The sequence below is a fragment of the Rhopilema esculentum genome, chromosome 3, assembly GCF_057945365.1.
Source record: "Rhopilema esculentum isolate cy_ngs chromosome 3, ASM5794536v1, whole genome shotgun sequence".
Lineage (NCBI taxonomy): Eukaryota > Metazoa > Cnidaria > Scyphozoa > Rhizostomeae > Rhizostomatidae > Rhopilema > Rhopilema esculentum.
Genome location: NC_142817.1, coordinates 4,615,428 through 4,635,163, shown reverse-complemented (window position 1 = coordinate 4,635,163; position 19,736 = coordinate 4,615,428). Strand labels below are relative to the sequence as shown.

Below are 19,736 nucleotides of genomic sequence, written 5' to 3'. Positions count from 1 at the left end.
ACATAAAACAAAAGGACAATGGAATTGAGAACATTGCAAAATGGCACGCAAAAGACCCCATGATTACGTATTAGTTGTATGTGCAAAAAGGAATGAAACTTTTCAAAAAATTTAGGACTAAACGTAATTAATATCACATATATGCATTGTTATATTTTTGCGTTACACATACTGAAAGTCACGTATAAACTTTTACATTATCTTATTTTCAAATTGTCTTCACATTGTGGCAATATTTTGGGCACCATTATTGGTTTAAGATAATCTTTGAAAAGCTTTTTTGATGATAATTGCAAGGAAAAATAGGGAAGTCAATCAGAGTGTTTTCCTTATGTATCTTTAAGATATTAAGAAGACACAGAGGTCCCTCAAGAGAGTAAGTTGTTAAAGTAACCAGCGCCAGTAAATTGGTTACATTTGGAGGCTTTAAATTTCATGTTAGCTGATTAATGCAACGATTCTTTCAGGACCCCTGCTTGTTTCCAGTGGCAAAGTTGCAAGAAACGCAAATGGTTAATATGTCTCGATTAAAAGTCCTTTGGAAGCCTCTTACTGCCCATTTGCTTGAGGTAAATGTTCTAGAAGTATAAAGTTGGTAATTATGAGATTTATGCAGCCATTATAAGTCATATATCATCAATATGCATGTTTACCATAATTTATTACTTTTCTATTTGAGGTGAATATTCTTGAACTATTATGATGGTGCTTGTCATCATGTTGTCTTTTGCAGTCAAATAATCACAAAATAATCAAACTCTATTTCTCTAAGAAGAGCGCAACGCTGCAAATTTATTGTTTATGTGTAGCCATTTCATTTTTTAAAATTTCCTACAGATAAACAAGAGACATAAAAAAAATAAATCATAAATTTGGATATTTAGCATCATTTAATGCCATCATATTGTTTAGCGTTATCTGAATAGATTCATAATGAATTTGTTTTGTCATCACACCCGTTCATAATTACAATAAAACTTGCATGTATTGGATATATGTTGGTTCAGGAATACTGTCCGCTGTAGTGTGATGTCTGCTATAAGGACTTGTCCACTGTAGGGAAGTGTCCGCAGTTGGAGTTTGTACGCAGTGGGGATTTGTCCGCTGTATGGATATGTACGTTTAAGAGAGATATCTGAAGTAGCAATTTGTACGTAGTATGGAGATAACATTTTCACCTTAGCAAAGAAAATTTAGGAAATCGTTATAGAGATGTTCTTTATTTTGAAGTAGAACAGTAAGATTCTTCGTCGTTGATATCACGTAAACGAGGTACCACAAGGAAAAAATCGCCCATGGCTTATCAGACGATGATTTCTCAACACGTCGTGATTTTACGTTCTCAAAATGGTAATTAAAGTTGCTTGAAATGACAAGAAGGCTCCGCAGAGGAATCATAAACATACTAGTATCTTTTGGTGCGGTTTTCCCTGTACTGTCTTATAATGGAGCGATCATTTAAGCCTTTTTTGCCATTCGTTACCATTTTGCAGCTGAAATAATATTTACTTTATGTAGGTATCTCAACACACGCATAGTAGATTACGCGAATGGGGTGCAGATGCCCTGACTGGATTGGTCAGATCTGCAATGACGTTCGATTTTGAAATGCCAATCAATGGAGACCTGGTACGCATGCCTCTATATTTTCAATCTTGTTTTTAACATTTTTTGTGACGTTTTATACTCTGAGAAGTGACAGATGAAAAAGCTTTTAGCATTGTAAAATGTTTTGATTTTTCAAAACCAGCTTCTAGATTTCGGAGTTTTCAACATTTTTGTTTTTCATGTAATAAAAGAAGTAATGCTTGTTACCGAATGAGGAATTTGCATTTCTGTCGCTACAGAAATTTTTTGGGTTATTTTTTATGTTTTGCTGCTAAGGCAATGTATAGAAAAATGTTAAAACCTTTAAAGGCTTTTTTGTGTACGAAGAATTGAGCACATTATATTTAGACAATACAGCAAGTCTCTTCTTTGCAACAGTGAAGACCTTCCTGTCAGATCAAAAACAGAAAAAGCAAGGTAACGGAGAAAGGGGAAAGGGTAGTGAGTTTTGGAGAATTTAAAGGAAATGTTGAAGCCCAATTCCAGAAATTTAGAATTGAGAATTAATTAAGAGATTCTTTATAACTTTTGTCTTCTACATCTTGTAAAGGCCCTTCAACAGTTGATATTGCACCCGCTACAAGAGATGGCAAATATCTCATACACAGATGTTAGGCAGCAGCAATACGAGTGTGTTTTACAGTTACTGCATGACAGTGCGCCAAACCTTGGTCCAGCATGGCCTTTGATGCTTCACATCATTGGGCTCGCTACAAACCAACAGAAGTAAGTGTTTACTTCTTTCTATTTGCTTAGAAGGATGACATAATTTGAGACCAGGTAAAGCTGATTCCCAAAAGTGGCATCATTTAACTCTTTCTTAACCGGACGATGATGAAAGCTGACGAAGTAAGACCTGCCCCTGTGTACTAGGTGATGCTGCTTTCGTAAGTCTTGCTATACCCAATTTATTTCTCTTGCCAGACTGAGATCCCGTTTTTCTAAGATGTTATGTTTGCTTGGAGACAAAAATTATCGTGTAGACAAAATTTATGTCCTCCCAGGAAACGTGAGGTATAGCTCTATCTGTGCCTAGAAAACATAGAGGTTCGCGGAGATGGTATTGTTCTTATGTCCCTTAGAGGGCTGTTCCATATTTTCCCCATAGAATCGAATCCTTTTTCCGTTAAAGAAGCAATGTGGCATTCCTTGGACAAATGAGTTAAACATTTCATTATGAAATGCTGTTACTTTATGTGCGAAATAACCTTCTTAGCCCTTTGCAATACCACACAATGTGCAAATACAGGCCTGGAATCTTGCTCTCACGGTTTATCCCAAGTTTCGCTACTTGATTACATAGAAAGTAATTTTTCTCGCTAGGTAATGCATCGAATATTTTGTCTGTTCATTCTGCCAAAACGATCTTTCCATTTTATGGCTTGTTGCAGGATCGTTCTATGATAATTTGACTTTATTTCAGTGAGACGATAATTAGACAAGGATTCCAGAGTTTGCAACTTGTTGTGACGGACTATTTACCCATAATGCCTTGTTGGTGTTTACAAATTTTGATCGATGTTGTTGGGCAGTTTGGCCTCCAACCACAGGAGATTAACATCAGTTTAACTGCAGTTGGATTACTGGTATGGGTATTAAATTATTGTCTATAAATATTTTTGCCTTAATATTTAAGAATAATATTGTTTGAGAGCGTTGAAAAAGTCGTCAATGTAATATGTTTGTACTGATTTAGTTTATATTAAATTGTATATTTCATCTGATGTACGCTAGAAAACATCAACAGCTAGAGGAGTGACCGTTTTCACTTAAGGCATGAATAGATTAATTATTGTTTTCTTCAAAGTCATATTCAGGACTATAAGTCGTCATTTATCTGTCATTTCAGTAACTGATAATAGAGTACCAAAGTGTGATGTCATCAAGATTCTATTTTTTGGAATTTCTTTGATTTGACCACATAATCTAAAAGAACGGCATAAAATACCTTGCAACCTGCAAAATCAGCTAGATATGTTTGAAATTTGGCGAGATATGGTTATTGAATTTTTCATGTTTGCCAACGGATCACTGCTGTTCTGGCTTGGTTTATAGAGTTATGAACCAAGACCGAATTATAGAGGTTTGATGGGGGAAAAGCCTGTGCCTGTATGGCCATATCTCAGCAAATTTGCAACACATGCAACTAATTTTGCACATTTAGAGGTACTTCATAATGGTCTTTAGGGACTTATGTTCAAAATTGACAAAATTCTTAAAGAAAGATTTTGGTGATGCCATCACTTTGGTACTGTATATTGATTCCTATTGAGAGTTTGGCATTGGTATATAACAATTACCTTCACTATATCTCTTTTTTTACTTTATTTCTTTTTTAGTGGAATTTATCAGATTTCTTCTACCAAAACCGCACGGCGTTGAAACTGGATTTAGCCAATGCTTATAAACAACACAACGAGTCTGATGCATCTGATGATGAAAAGGGAATATTAGCAAGTTTAATACCAAGTCTACTTGACAAGACGACAACGCCGTTTGATTCGCTATGGATGTGTCTGTTTAGCAAATTGGGAGATTTATGCGTCGACCCGCGACCAGCTGTGCGCAAAAGCGCGGGACAAACTTTATTTTCAACGATAAGCGCGCACGGTGGATTACTTGAAAATAGAACGTGGTACTCGGTGTTATGGAAGGTTAGTATGTCTGCAGCGGATACTCCTCGCGCGTACAGAAGCTTCTGTAGTTATGTAATCATCGTTTTTTGTGCATTGGCGTTCTGAAAATGTTGAATTGCATGCTCGTACCATTTGAGTAAATTTCAGAATTGAACATGCTCCCTCGCATCTTGCTAAGTGGACCACTCCAATGTCAGGCTATCTACCCCAGAGGAGACGAGACTTTGTAAGCCTAATCTTGATCTCATGATAATGAATCCCACCCATCTCTCCACAACAACAGTCAGGTAGTTGGCCAGTTCACTCAATGAGGAGCTCCATCCATGTTGATTGCGACTTATCAACTCTTTTGCAGTATATTTGTAATTACCTCCTCGAAAACAAATTAGTCTATTCTGAAAATTGATGTTTTTTCGCAAATCTGTGCCTGCCATTTTTAGCCTTGATGTGTACGATTTTTAATTATTTTTCGCTTGTTTTCATTTACGTCATTTTAGTTAATCGCTCCAAATTTACACTTTTGAGATGTGTTTTACATGGAAAGGCCTTATGGTAGCAGATTTAGCTTAATGTTCCTTGTTCCCACCGAAACCCCATGCTGTAGCTATCTAAACCACTTTACTCCCTCTAGAGTCAAACATTGTGTTGATATCTTTTGCTAAATCATCCCAAATTATTATTGTTTCAATTTATTTTCAACTGAGTAAAGTTTTAAGTTAAATACATAAATATTCCAAACTACCTTGATCAACGTTGGAGCACCACTCACGAGACAGCGATGTAGACTGTAGTTGTCTGGTACAATAATTCCATGTTAGTGTTAAGCTTAATCTGTTATTGGCGAAATCCAGAATAGATTTTTAAAACTTATTCCTTTAATATCTGTCTCCTTTTAGGTACTGTTTCCTTTATTGGAAAAAGTCAAGACTATGTCGTCCACCGCTGCTGACGTTCCGCCTCCTAGTGATGCTGCCTCGAAACCGGGTAACATACTCATTCATCACTCGCGGGATACTGCAGAAAAACAGTGGGCTGAAACGCGGGTTCTTACTCTCGCTGGCGTGTCTAGAGTATTCAGCACGCGTAAAAAGATGTTAAAGCAGTTGGACGAGTATCCGCGTGCGTGGGCCTTGCTTCTTGAAATGATCGAGGCAGGAGCTCTTAGTAGGAACAACGAAGTAGCATTAAACAGCTTGAAAAGTTTTCAGGATATTGCCCATGAACAGGAACAGGCAGAGGAAAAACAACAAAAACAAACAAACCCTAAAAAATCGATTCTTTCCACTCTTAAAATCAAAACACTGCGTTTTCTAGATACGGATGACGAGGATCAGGATCTCTGGATTCAAGCTTGGCGAGTCTGGCTGAGTATAGGCCACATATCAATGTCGGCTGGACATATTGTATATAAGACAAAAGACGAGTCAGGGAATATCATTACAGAGACAAGATATCCAAAACAAGACTATCTCACTGCGCTTCTGTGCGTTTTCCCGTCGCTGCTTGGGCGCATTTATAAGCGTTTTGGCATGGGCGATGTACAGCGGTTATGTGAAGTTGTTCGTCGTGCTGTCGCTATTCCTATCCATACGTCATCTTCGCCATTTTTAGTGCCATCTTTTAATGAGAACTGCCTGTCTTCGCTTCAACAAATAGTTATTTTTTCATTGAATGCTCTTAGAGAGCCTGTCCCTCAATTTGATAACAAATCAATTCTAGAAAGCAGTAGCAAATCGATGTATCCGGTATTGTTTGAAACATTGCTAGCTTTCGTTGAGTACAGTTGTTGTCCGCCGAAAATTGAACCGGAGCCGATTCCAATCCGGAATGTTAAAGACAATAGGTCATTGAAAAACAAACAGGGTGGTTGGTCTGTGATGAACTATGTTCCGTTCTCGGAGGAGAGTTTGAGGATAATTGTCGATCTTTATGAAGTTTCACATAAGGAAGAGGCGGTAATCGAAGCGAGGGTACTTGAAGAGTTTATCAAGGTAGGTGTTTGTTTGTAAGAGGTTTCTTTCCCTGCCCCAACGCAGGCGTTTTAGTTACATTTTGCTCATTTCCTGTTTGAATTTGACTTATTCTGATGAAGGTGTTTACAATCGTGTCACTAAATCACATTTTGAAATTTTAAGGTGAAGCAGATTAATCTACGACCATCTACACCTATACGATAAAACAAACACGAAACAGGTCTCTTCCGATTTATCTTAGAACATATTTCAAAAAACTGGAGATACCTCAAGTTGACCTTCTGATATCAGTGAGCAAGAAACGAAAACCAAATTTAATGCCCTCTCAACATATTTAAGCAATCCCTTCTCCACAGGCCATTTCTTGATATGACTTATTTCCTTCCCAGGTTGTCCGTCTGCCTTTGAAGCTGAAGTACGCATGCCCTTCACAGTCCACGTGGAACCTTGCTGTTGAATCTTTCATGAAAATGATTCGACTTGGATTACCTGTACATTTACAGTCTGATAATAAAGGTTTGGAATAGCTTCATTATAATGGCAGGCGCTGGGAATATTAAATGGTTCCCAAATGGCAACTTTTGCTAGTAGTTCTTAATCAAAGTTGCAATCAAATTAGCTATTTTAAATTACGTTACAATCAAGCACCTTTAATAAATTTGATACACACCTACCTGGTTGCCTATACTGCTCCTGTTCATTTATTATTTTTAATGCCAAAATTTCATATGCTTCTTTATACGATCGTTGTATATCGCGATTCTGTTATCATACTTTCATTGTACTACATCAGAACTACTTCAATCCACTTGAGCACCATAATTGTAACGGTTATTTTTTCCTTTTCCTCACAGAAAGGAATGATTCCTCGTTATGGAAGAATCTTGCTGATGCTTTAGAAGACTTTTTGTTTTCAAACAGGTAACACAGATGCTCATTCACTCATTTCAGTTACTTCTTCTCTATCAGTTTATAGTTAAAGGCTTTTTTAGGGCTACTGAATTCACTGCTTGTTGCTTATAAAAACCTGCCTCGAAATTTGTTTTAACAATCAATAGATAGCCAGAATGCCGGTCTGCCGTTTTCTGAGCTCCGCTTTTATACAAGATACACAGCCAATAATAAACTACTAAGCTCTACTGCCGTAACGATATTACGGGAACGATATCCCAGGGAGCAAATTGCTACGACTACCATGAGAACATTACATTTATTGATAAATAAACTGCTACTTAAGTTCTAGTTTTCAACCTGATCGCTGAAAATGATAATCTGAGAAAATCTGTGATCATCTGAGAAATTTCCGAGACTGGAATGATTTGGATAATTTTTATTATTATTTGATTATTATTATTATTATTATTCTATAGGTAAGGGGTTCAATTCGTCCCTCTCCCCTAATTACCTCCTTTATTGTCTAGAAAAAAAATCACGGGTTTTTCTGCTCCTTGTTATTTCACTCAGTGATCCTCCAGTTGTCCCAGAGATCCTCAGAGATTCCAAGAGATCCTGCCTGTGCTCCCACTTTGCCACCCTTTTTAGATACTTTTTACAAGCTTTCCACATGGCTTATCCAAACCATTTCGCTCAGAGATTATGCACTAGCGCAACCAATGAAGTCCCAAGTTACTAACATCGCAGAGTACTACAACGTCCACCTTGGGTTCCTTTTACCCCGTACCTTGTTCCATTAACCCGCTGAACAGCAGTTTTTCAGGTTGTCGTTCCGTAATATTTCACTAAGAGCTTCTCAAGCAGTACATCAAATTTTCCCCTGTAGCCAAAGTTTAAGAAATTCCAAACCACAAGGGTGGGGGCTAAATATACCTCAAGATTGCTTTACTCTTTGCCCCAGAGGTGCTCCCGCAGTTGGTGCAATTCATTCTTCGGTTCTTTTGAAACCACATCTTGCAACAGAATAAGCAGTCACTTATCTGTCTGTCAACTGTGCCTGAATCGATTCACATCAATTTTTCCGATCAAAGATCCCAGGTCAAAATTCAGTATTGCTAAAGCAGGTATTATCACATTGGCTTTGCTAAAAATTTATTAGTCTATCGGTTGATACATAAAGCATGTTCTGTTCGATCAAAGCTCTTGTCACCTCATTGTCTGTCTCAAGATTTAACACAAGATTAATCATGAAAACTTCTATTTGATTTGCTGTAGATGCATCAAATTGCCATTTCCTTTTCTATTGTCTGCTGTTATTTCTAGGAAGGCGTTAATGCTTTTTTTGTGTCAGGGGGGTTTACTAAGTGACACCAAGCCATGTATGAAAGCCGTTATGTGATGCCTTATACCCATTTTAAAAAATCTGGTCAACGAAGCTCGAAGATTCATAGCACTAGTTTTATTTTCCAGTCGGAAACTGAGATTTTTCGCGATTATAAATATTGCAATTGAATGCAGTTTAGTGCTACAGAGAATATTTTGTGATTAACATAAATTTGGGGCGATTCGAAGCATTGTTATGTTTCTTTTCATTTTACTTGGTAAGTTGTTGACGAGAAACAGAGAAGATGATCGCACCCCATTGTCTTGAATATTGCCTTGTCTTGTTTTGAAGAGACCCATTGAACCCCATTATCTTGAATATGGATTTTGAAATAAAATTTACTCTAAACGGAGCCTTTTCCTTTTGTTCGCGACCCCTTTTATAGAGTTCTCAAGTGTGACGTCACAAAAAACTATTTTTAGAATTTTCGAATTTTTTCACATAATATTAAAGAACACCATAAAATACTCCCATTTATGCAAAATCAGTTAAATTTGTCAAAAATCGGATGAGCTAAGGCCAATAGAATATTTGAAGTTTGCTAACGGATTACTGTTATTTTGGCACAGTTCATAAAGTTGTGAACTGAGACCAAATTACAGAGGTTTGATGGGGCCAGAGCTTGTGCTCATCTGGTCAATTCGTAATACCTTTAACTGATTTTGCAGATTTAGAGTTATTTCATGATGCTCTTTCAGGTTATGGGAAAAATAGATTTTTGTGACGTAATCACTTGACAACTCTATTGAAATACAGGATTGTTTCAGAACTGTTTAAAGATATTAAGGTTGTGAGCAAATCATCCACAGCTATTAAGACAAAAGTTTTACTTTATTTGTTAGGTGTTTTTCCTTTAAGCCTTTTTTTTATCGAAATTAAACGGTCTCATTTGCAGCAACCAGCAGATTCCTTAATCTGTTTATAGATGGTTTTTTAGACGGTAATTTTTTATTCTTACTGTTTTTGACACAATGTTGTATCTAGGCCGAGATGGTCAAGAATCGATAGTTCAGTTCAAACATCACTTGAAAGAACATGTCTTAAACAACCAGTCCACATCAGGGACCTTTATAAACGATTTCCACAAAATGTTCAACTTTGTCGCACATTTTCACGATCACTTGCAATTACTTCCATGTTTAACAATGTAAATACTTTTATTTAAAGCAGGAACCTTGTTGATAACAGTGTTTTTGATATTAAAAAGGATTAAACCTGTATAAATAATTCTATTATTATTATTATTTATTATTATTGTTAATCGAACTGCAACGAAAATTTCTTCCAGAATATCATCACAATTTAAGCCAATTATGCACATCTGTCATGTTGGGGAGGAAGAACCTGCACTCAGAATGTCTTTCAAGGCGTTTGATATCATCATTCATGTTAATTATGAACTTTCACTTTGCTATATGATAGCAAGAGTATTTCTCAATCTGCTTATACGATTTCTTTCAGCCCACCACCAGAGGGTCATACTTTTGACCAACATAAAGCCGATGAGCAGCTTGATATAACTGTGGTGACGCTTATTCGCGATGAGATCCTCGCGCATGCTAACTCACTTCCAAAGGAATTTATCGACAGATTAATGAAATTGCTTAACCGCGGTTCCATACATTCTGCTGCATCAGGAAGCTTCGACGGTAAGCTTTCTATTTTGCTTTCATATGTCATATCATGTCACTTTCATTTTATCTTTACCGGTAAGAGTAATCTGAAATATGGCAATGTATGGATTAACCACAATAATGGCCTTCCACAAGACTCGGCATTTGTGCCTTTTCTGTTGATAAGAATCAGCTGATAGAAGACTTCATGGGTGCGGCACTCTTACCCGAGTTAATTTACCGTAACCCTGTGCTCGACCGTAAGCGTGATGTTGTAATGACAAAGAGTTTTATTTATTCGACGTCTTTGTTTCAAATTGCAATTAATTTAGGGTTCGTAGAAGATATGTACTTGGTGGCTCATTAAAGCTGCTTACTTTATCGTTTAATCACAGGGTATTTTCCAACCAAATATTTCAATGGATGTCAACATACCTAAGCTACCTGATTAAATTACATTGTTGATTTTTAAGAGCACGTTGCCAAGAAAGGTTCTTATTCTTGAGCATAGCTATCAAAGGGGTGATTATTTAAAGGCTTTGGGTATTTGCTCTCCTTGTCCTTGAAGGCGTTGTTCGAAAGACATTCTTATTTTGAATTCGCTTTGTCATCTCTATCAGTGTATTAATGCAAAATAGTTCTCTTTCCTTTTCTGCTAGGAGATTCCTTGGTTTTTCCTGTTCGAGAGGATTTCGCCAAGATTTGTTTTCAGGCACTGCTGCAGTACTCATTTGTGTCACAAAAAGAAGAAAGCAGTAAGTTATTTGTCATTGGGTTGTTTATGATTGAAAATCTGGTGCACAATGTTTTTTGTGTGATTCATGCCAAACGAGTGTTTCTGTTTACAATTTTGAGCCATTTCACTGTTGGTTATAGTTGGAAAAGAAGTTCGGCAAGGGGCCTATTTTTTATGATATCAACTGGTGCAAGTGATCATGAAAACGTAATAGAGATATCAATGATATTCTTGTTTGTTCTAGCAAACTGTTTTATTAAAAGGAAAGATATACTCAGTTTTTCATTGCTAATGCCCGTTACTAGAAACGATATAGCCGGGAACCAAATTAAAGGTACTCGACCTTTCCAAGTGCAAAACTATAACGCACTGGTGACATGCAGAGTCAAAAAACATTAGAAAATTGATCACATGAACGTTGAGTTTTTTCTTTTTGAGGCGGGCTGCGATGCTCACGTGATACCAATCAAACGCTTATTCATTGGCCAATAGTTGATTGACACATAAGTAAAGCCGCTTTGGTATTTGTTAATTGCTTAGGTGAGGAGTAAAAAAAGATAAGAGAGCTACAAAAACGATTGACAAGTGCTGTTTCATTTCCCTGAATTTTGCTTCATGAATTTACTGTTTTGTTCTTCTTCATCTCTATAGACGGAGCTTCTTTTTCATTCGAAAAGAACCTCAATTCCCTTCAATCATTCATCATAAATCTAGCTGTTTCTTTATGCCACTTCCAATGAATTTCCAAACGAATTAAAACGGTGAACGTGAATTGTATCCGGAAATTTGCTATCCAGTCGCTGCTTTCGTCAGCTGTAGTTTGAGCTAGAAAAAAACAAGTCATCTATTGAATAGGGAAGACCCTGACCGTCGCCCTTGTGGCCGAGAGGAAAACACCAATGCCTCTCGCCTCAAAAGGCATACACCAACAAGTTCGAGCCCACTGCTAGGAATGAAAGAAGTGGAAATCAGGCTAGGGACAGCAAGGCCCATGAATCTAGAAAAATCAAAACAGACTGCACAATAAGCATTGAGTTTGCAGCGAATAACGAGTACTCCCGATGACAGACTGCAAATATGACGAAGTACTCTCGCATGTTTGTCTCCCCTAAACGTATGCAATCCTAGCTCAGAACGACTTTCTTTATGCTTCTAAATTAGTACCAGCGCTCTACAATGAATCCTTGCATGTGACCATTGTCAGATTAACCCCTTAACCCTCAAACCAGTTTAGGCTTTCGCAACCAGTTTAGACTTTCGCTACTTTAGATGTCACAAAGGAAGTGCTTGTCACTTATCCGGTATCTGAACTCCTGTCAATTTGATGGGTCACTGCAACGTATTTTATTTCTTAAAACCGCGTCTAACGGACACCTCCCAGTAATGGACACCTCGAAACAACAGGCTAATAATTTTGTCCTAAATCTCCTTCCTGCGATCAGAGACTTATAAAACCTGCAGACAATGGACACTTTTTTACAACGGACACCTTTTTACAACGGACACCTTTTACAACGGACACCTATTTACAACGGACACCTTTTCACAGCGGACACCTTTTCTAAAATGGACACCTTTATATAACGGACACTGCTTTGTTGATGTTTCATTGCATAAACCCACGTTTGTTTGGTAATTAGAATTTGAAAAGTTTCTTCATACTCAAATAGCCACAAAACAGTCGGTATGGATTTTTGTGGGAAATTGATCAAAATGTGTAACAAGCATTATAGAACGAATGCTTAAAAGTGTTTCTATTCGATAATATCTTAGTTGTAGCTATGGACTCAAATGTTTTCTACTTTTTAATATGGGTAATGTTCTGTCTGTGGTTCGTGTGGGGGAAATTTCTTGTGAAATATAATCTAAAATATCAAGCATGGGGTTTATATTTTGTTATTCATTTGAATATTCTGATCTGTGTCACAGAACAGTGTCTATGTATGTTTTTCTGTCCCCGTTTACTGCCATTTCGTTTCGAGAACGTCTAGTTTTTATCCTGCAAGTTATTTCTTAATAAACTGATGTCTGATTCATAGCTTAAGCGTTATTAAGGGGTGAAACTCCAAAACAAGCGTCTGGTCAAATTTCAAATTTTGTTACTCTTGGATAACTATTTCGATCGCTGAAAGAACACGGAAGTTAATGGCAGCAACCGTTTCAAGGAAAGCAAACCCACATGTTTATAGAAAAATTTGTCTTAATACGTGTTGTAGGGTTTCTTGAATTTTACACTTTTATTTTTTTTATTAAGAGTTCACTGCTCGGCTAAATCTGCAGTACTTCATATAGAATGTCTACTGTATTTTCAAAAGGCATAACATAAACGTTTTAAGGAATTTATAAATTTTTGATGAATTAAGTTGTTTATAACAAAATTGATTTTTCTTTAGAACCGTTTTTCTCTTCTATTATTTCTCTTTTAGAGTTATTCTTTCATCATTTTTTAGTTTTCACAGAAGCAAAAAATGAAACTTGTTTATATCATATTCTATTCTTCTCTTTTTTGGTATAAAATGTTTATGTTTTATTTATTTAACTCTAACTTGGAACCATTGTGCTTCAATCTCTTGCGCAATGGCAAATAGCCAAGAATAAGTATTTTCGAAGACTTTTTTATTCAATTCTCTGTTATATTCGAAGGGTTTGCGTTGTAGCCCCATTATAAAGGAAATAAATGTTTTTCTCCAGCTTCTGGCTCAATTTCAAAACTTGCCCTTTGTTCCTTGGTCCAAAGATGCAAAGATGTACTGTCCAAATTTACCGAAGATGAACGACTACAAGGCCAGTTCCCGCTTCCTAGGTATGTTGAAGCCAGCCCTAGTATTTAAATTTAGATGCCCTAATCATTTAGTTATTATTTTCGTAGAGAACCTTGACATGTGCGTGTTCTCATAACCTTCAAAATAAGAAACTAATGAAGTGCTGAATTTATTTGCTAAAAGTTCTTAAGACACTTCCCTCCTGTTATTAGCGTGGACACAAGGGTGTAGTATAGTGGGCTTGACACAAATTTCAGACGAATTTCTGGTTAGAAATTTCCAAATAAATCCAAAGGCAAACTTAGACAACATAGCGACGTTCTAACAAATTTGATGTCTGAAGGTACCACAGCCCGTGCGTTCTTATGGGGACGCCGAAAAGACATATCGTTCCATGAAAACCACATATGCCTTAACAAGAATCGTTTTGTTTTCGAGCAAAGTCCCTCCAAAATCCCTAACAATCCTTTTGCTCTACAAAAACTCGTCCGCTGTTCAAAAAGTGTGGTGCCCCCTGTAAGGACACATTTTTTGTGTAGAAGTTCCAATGTCATTTCGACTTTGAAATGTCAAGATCTTGATCCAGTAGTTTATATCTTAATGACCCTGATAAATGAGTTACAGTTTCTATGTGATTAAACTGTGAAATCGAAAAGGCACTATCTCTGATCAAATAACGAACTTTTACGTAGTTACCTTACCCAGTATACTTTGACATGTTGAGAATATGTAATGAATAACGTAGACTGTTTACTGCCGAAGTATCATTATGTTAGCAGCGAGAAAAGTGTTACTAATAATTTCAGGGCCAATTTTTTATTCTTGCGAAAGCTGGGTAGTTGTGCTTTATCAAAAAAAGCCTATGGTTGAAAAGGAGGCTGGCCTGTTAATGACAATGAAATAGAAAATCGTGTCTGCTTTGGACCTCCTGAAGTCAAATTGGCAATATGAACACAAATCTTTTTTCTACGTTTAAGAATAGTTTTGGTTGAACTACAACGTATAATCTTGCTCTTATTGCACCACAATATTCTCAATAAACTTCAAAGACATTGTATTAGAGTTTTGGATTCTGATGGTAATCTGATAATAGTGTACATACCAGGGTTGCCAGGAAATTTCATACATACCAGGGTTGCCTAGAGTCAACATAAATTCGATTAATAGCAAAATTGATTAGTAACAGAAAAATTTGGATTGCTAGATATATGGCATAGATCACAATGTCAAACTATGTCTCTTACTCAAGATGATTAAAAATTGTCATTCGATTTAAAACTACATATCATAAAGATTTTTTCTGCTGCTCCCCTAAAAACTCTCAAAATTTCCATATTTCCTTTATTAACTCTCGTAAGTGGATTGGATCAACTGGTTTTTTATGTTTGGTGCATTTTGCTTTCAGGGCAAGAATGGCTGAAATGTCTTTCGCTATCAAGGCAGTTAGCACGTTGATGACGTCATTGAAGAGAGCCAATCAAAATATGCCGGATGCAAGTATGCCAGTCGTTCGTTTCTTTGACTCCTCTTCCTTCTTGTTTTTTTGAACTGCGAAACCAAGGCAGTCTAAGCTGAAAATACTGTAATGGACGAGGCTTTTCATTTAATGTCGTCATTTTGTCATGGAAAATAGCTTCAAAGTTAGGATGAAGGTTATTCTCTTCGCAACCAGAAGGATTAGGACACTAAGAGCAACCTGAAATACCGTTCTAAAGGGATAAACCCTATTTGATTCCCTTTGACTCCCCAACGTTCCCACAGGGCTTAACTTCCTTAAAGTAAAACCGTTTCCCCTTGCCTTAGCTCAATAGGGTTGGAATGCTCAGCCTTAAGGACTATAGAGAGCAGGTACGGGAAAAGTGATTTAACAACAATAGATAATAGATGCTATCACCTTGTTAAAGTATGAGATTTCCACGGAGCCCTGGGCCCCAACCTTGTAGTCAACCAGCCCCTACCTTTTAAGATTAGCCTCGAATTAAAACTTGATGTCATTATAACTCCTCTTGCAAATTCCTGTATAAGGCGTTGGATATACGTGGAGTATAACAACACCATGCTAGGATTCAGTTGTAGGTCAGAGTGGATAAAAGTTCCACGTTTTGTGGGTCAGATGATTCTGCGAAATACTCATCTACTGCTTTTCTTTGCTGTGTCAGGGTGACATAGGTTTAATGCTTTTGATATGGGACCTTTGCAGAAAACATCTTCAAAACATAAACAAGAATCACATGTGGGCACGTCCTTGCTTTACGAAGGTTGGCCGAGTCAAAAGCATACGAGTGATTGGGTGGGCCTTCCAAAAATGAAGGAGGTTATACAATATCAGATAAATTAAATATGTCGCGATTTGAAGCAGTTGTGGTATTGGATGAATAGGCTATTTCTGCAGCAACTAATGTTACAATGAACAGAACTATTTTCTTCTGCATCATGTGAAACAAATTATGAAGCGGACTCAAATTGAATGGCTGTATCAGGTATCAGTTTGACATAGTCAGGGGTATGTTTCCCATTCATTAAGCGAACACTGAAATGGAAAAAAGCAAATATTATAAATGCTTGTGGGCAAGTCTTTGTTGTACTTGGTTGCGAACAGGAAAGGACAGTTTATGTTTGGGGCAGTTAGAAAATATTTGAAAACGTGATGACTAAAAGAGAGATTTCCAAAGCGATGTTGTAGGGTGTTGTCCACTTCGAGCCATATGATCCATATCCTTCCGCCGTTAATCTTTGACGTAACATTTCAAACTTTAAAATTGCAATGACGTTTGTACAGAAATTAATCAATAAAATGTCAAAGAAAAAGATTTATACTGTATTGTTACTACTAGGACAAGAGCTTGATGTCGCAAATCTTACGTTTAAGCGCGTCATTCTTATCCTGTTCTTTTGTAATTGTTTTTATCATCCCTAGCATTTTGTAATTTCTATTCTGTGTCCCTAGCGAACTAAATCCTTGTCCGGGCACAAAGCTCCATTCCCAGAATGCCATTACAGGCAAACTATAGATCCCATTAAACATGCACTTATCCTGTCATATTTTTAATTAGCATCTTACAAATCTTGACAGTTGAAAGAAGCATGTGGGAGGAAGTGATCGCAATATACCCAACTCTACTCGACTGTGTGACCTGCAATTCTACAGACGTGAGGTATGCTTTAAAGGACGCTCTGAAGGAATTTTCTGATCTTTTGGCAGTTCCACGCAAGGTACTAGAACAAGACGAATCCAGTAATGCACAAGTGAATAGTACCCAACCCAATGAATCTCAGCAGAATAATAGCGAAAATATAGCCTACAATTAATGTTATTAGATTTTAACGAGAATTTCTCTGAGTAAACGTATTAATCATGTAATAGGAAATTGTTTTATTATTGGCCTAATATATACAGGTTTCAAGTTATTGTCGTAAAGAGGCGCTCTATCGTATTGGCCTGGGCCTAAAGACTCCTGCCAGAGTAGGTAGTTCTGAAGGCCCATATAAGCCTCGTTGTTATGCATTTAGGGGAGAGGGGGAGGGGGGTCCTAGTCAACCACACGAATAACTGATGCGCTCAACGGGTTATCGAGTGAAGACATATTTATATTGTTAAAGCTAATATCTTTAGATAGTTTTTTTTTGCTTTCTGATTCTTAAAAGTCAAAAGATAATTTAGGAGAGAAGAGGAACCAAAGTTTCCTCTTCCCATTGCATCTATGGGAATTATAGATTGACGTGTTTTCTGTCAATCTCAACGCACGTGCAGCCTTTCTCCTATACCTCCTTACCCTTTTTATCTTAACAATTTATTTTCAAACAATGGTGTCATCAGATTAAGCTTTTTGTAATACTTTAATGCCAAACCTTTAATATCTACGAAACCATTTTGATCGACAAACGAAGCCGTGAATCCGAAATTAAAACAACAGTAAACCCCGGAATAAGGTTATAATCGCAAAATAAAGCCATGCGGATATTTTCGTTTGGTTAGATGCACTGGTGGAAATTTACTCAAATAAAAAGGATTCAAATGTGCTGTCATTGCGCAACAGTATACGTTGTTTGGTCTTAAACCAATCTTTTTGCGAATCCCCATTCTTTCTCAATCTGAAGCAGAAATCTTGCGAAACCCATTTATATCCCAAATAAAGTTCTCAAGCTACCTGAAGCATTGGTGTTACAACAACAGAACAGGCTGTAGGGTGCAATCCCCTGACCTATGCCCAGTCCTCTGAAGCAGCTTTCGAAAGTTTAAAGAATCTCTTACCTTTGATAAAATTTTCCTAATACATTTTTCGGACGCTAGACAGAAACTAACAAATACTCTTAAAGGGCCAAAAATGACTCAGATTTTTTATACTTGTCTAGCAAGTAGTTTCCTTCCAAAGCCCCCATCCCATTTGCTCCCTTTTCAGTTGAGCTAAACCAGAGTCAACTGAAATGTTCATCCTTTTTCAGGCCATTGAGTAAAAATCTTTAAAATCTAACTAATAGAGCAGTTAAATTGATTGACATTGACCTCCAAGCCGACATTGGTTGTGTGAAAGGTATACAGGAACAAAGCAATACGACGACGAGAATCCAATGTCACGAAATAAATTTGAATTGAATTGATTGTGTGGCCGGCAATCAATTCATGACTCTAGACCCACAATGGCTACCAGAGCCTCATAAATTCTAGGGCGGAAAAAGGAGAGGAGCGGAGAAGCGGAGGTGCGGAGGAGCGTCTAGTTGAGAAGAAAGAATAGTGGATCCTCAAATTTAAATCAAATTTGTGTGGCTCTGGTACCCAGGATTCTCTAGACCACACCTCTTGACGTTGCCTTAATTAGAGGACTTATCTGGTGGGGTCCAGTCTTTGTAATTGCTAAGTGTGGATTGCTTAATGTTTAGAATAAATTAATAATCATTACTGTCGTCGGGTGTAGGAACATGTGCCTCCCTTCTACCTTTTTAGTTTTCTTGTGAATGTGCATGCCCCAAAATTAGTTGGACTTCACCTCAAGCAGAAGAAATAAAGCACCCTTTGCACAACTGGCAGTGATATTTGCTTAGCTTAACTCTTGGCAATTCCCGTATAAATTCTTTGTCTACCTTACTCAAACCACACTGAAAATTGCGATTACGCAAGACAGGTCAATGGAAACTGACACAAATGCGATCAGGTAACCTGGAGGGCTTTGTCTCCGGAGTATCCAGGTACATATGCGACATTTGCGTCAAACCGCAAGTCTTTATTTCAGTATATATCATTTTCAATGTGTATCCCTGTCTTTTTTTGGTTGTCCTGTAAAAAGAAATACCATAAATCATTTAAACATATTTTTACTATTTTACAACAACCTTGGAATATATTAGCAAAACAAACCGCTGGAGAACTTAGGAGGGAGACGGTAAGTTCGAGGGTACATAATTACTGCCCATAAATGCGTATGACAAACAATTTTCTCCTGGAAATCAGAGGTGTATACGTGTTTTTATCATTCAATTCCCTTTTTTTGCTACCGCCATATCCAGCAAAGATGGAGAGAGGTTCGGATTGGTTGCCCCAGACCCAGGGTCTGCGGCGCAGGCTAACCCCACAGGGACCTTCGAATATTGTCTCATACTCGGTGTCAAGGACAGTGACTTGCATGCATGAAGTTGTTACCCCCAATCAATGTGAATTGCACCAAGTGAGGAGACGAAAGAACATTCCTTTCAAATTTCAACCTGTCCCCGTAAATTTCCCTTAAAATTTTAGTTCAAGGTCACCTGACATGCTTTATGGTCTTATTCAATTAATACACAGCATTTTTCAGGATGAGATGCCCAAATATCGACTCGTGTCTGTCAGGCAAACATTGTTCCTTTTTTTACACGTGGCTTTATGCCTTTACAAGCACTTTCCTAATCACTGGAATGGGAATGGAGCTAACTTGGTAAGTCTGGTGTTATTTGTTCTCCCCATGGATCTTTTAAACATAGACGCTGGAAGCATTTCAAAATATAGGCACCTCTGTAAGCTGCAAGTAGGTAAAGTCCCCCCCCCCCTGGCTCATACGGAATTGTCTAGTTTCCATACTGCTCGACCCGATAGTCATAAATAAGCATGATGCCCGAAATTTATAGATTTTAGAGATAAAGTTTATTTTTACGGTTCATG

The 19,736-nt window shown here is 37.3% G+C and overlaps 1 protein-coding gene across 2 annotated transcripts in view; it reads left to right on the top strand.

Moving 5' to 3' along the window:
* LOC135692383 (protein MON2 homolog) overlaps window positions 1–19,133 on the top strand; it is a 31,937-nt gene extending 12,804 nt beyond the window's left edge. Inside the window, exons 17-29 of one of the 2 annotated variants that reach the window (XM_065210471.2) lie at window positions 468–569; window positions 1,519–1,629; window positions 2,159–2,334; window positions 3,032–3,194; window positions 3,948–4,262; window positions 5,141–6,235; window positions 6,607–6,733; window positions 7,072–7,138; window positions 9,957–10,144; window positions 10,747–10,863; window positions 13,536–13,647; window positions 15,012–15,103; window positions 16,680–19,133. In XM_065210471.2, coding sequence (XP_065066543.2) covers window positions 468–569; window positions 1,519–1,629; window positions 2,159–2,334; window positions 3,032–3,194; window positions 3,948–4,262; window positions 5,141–6,235; window positions 6,607–6,733; window positions 7,072–7,138; window positions 9,957–10,144; window positions 10,747–10,863; window positions 13,536–13,647; window positions 15,012–15,103; window positions 16,680–16,915 — 2,901 coding nt within the window. In that variant the 3' untranslated portion in view covers window positions 16,916–19,133. The remainder of the gene's footprint in view (window positions 1–467; window positions 570–1,518; window positions 1,630–2,158; window positions 2,335–3,031; window positions 3,195–3,947; window positions 4,263–5,140; window positions 6,236–6,606; window positions 6,734–7,071; window positions 7,139–9,956; window positions 10,145–10,746; window positions 10,864–13,535; window positions 13,648–15,011; window positions 15,104–16,679) is intronic. The other variant, XM_065210472.2, reaches the window with a different exon arrangement.
* The last annotated feature ends 603 nt before the right edge of the window (window positions 19,134–19,736 follow it).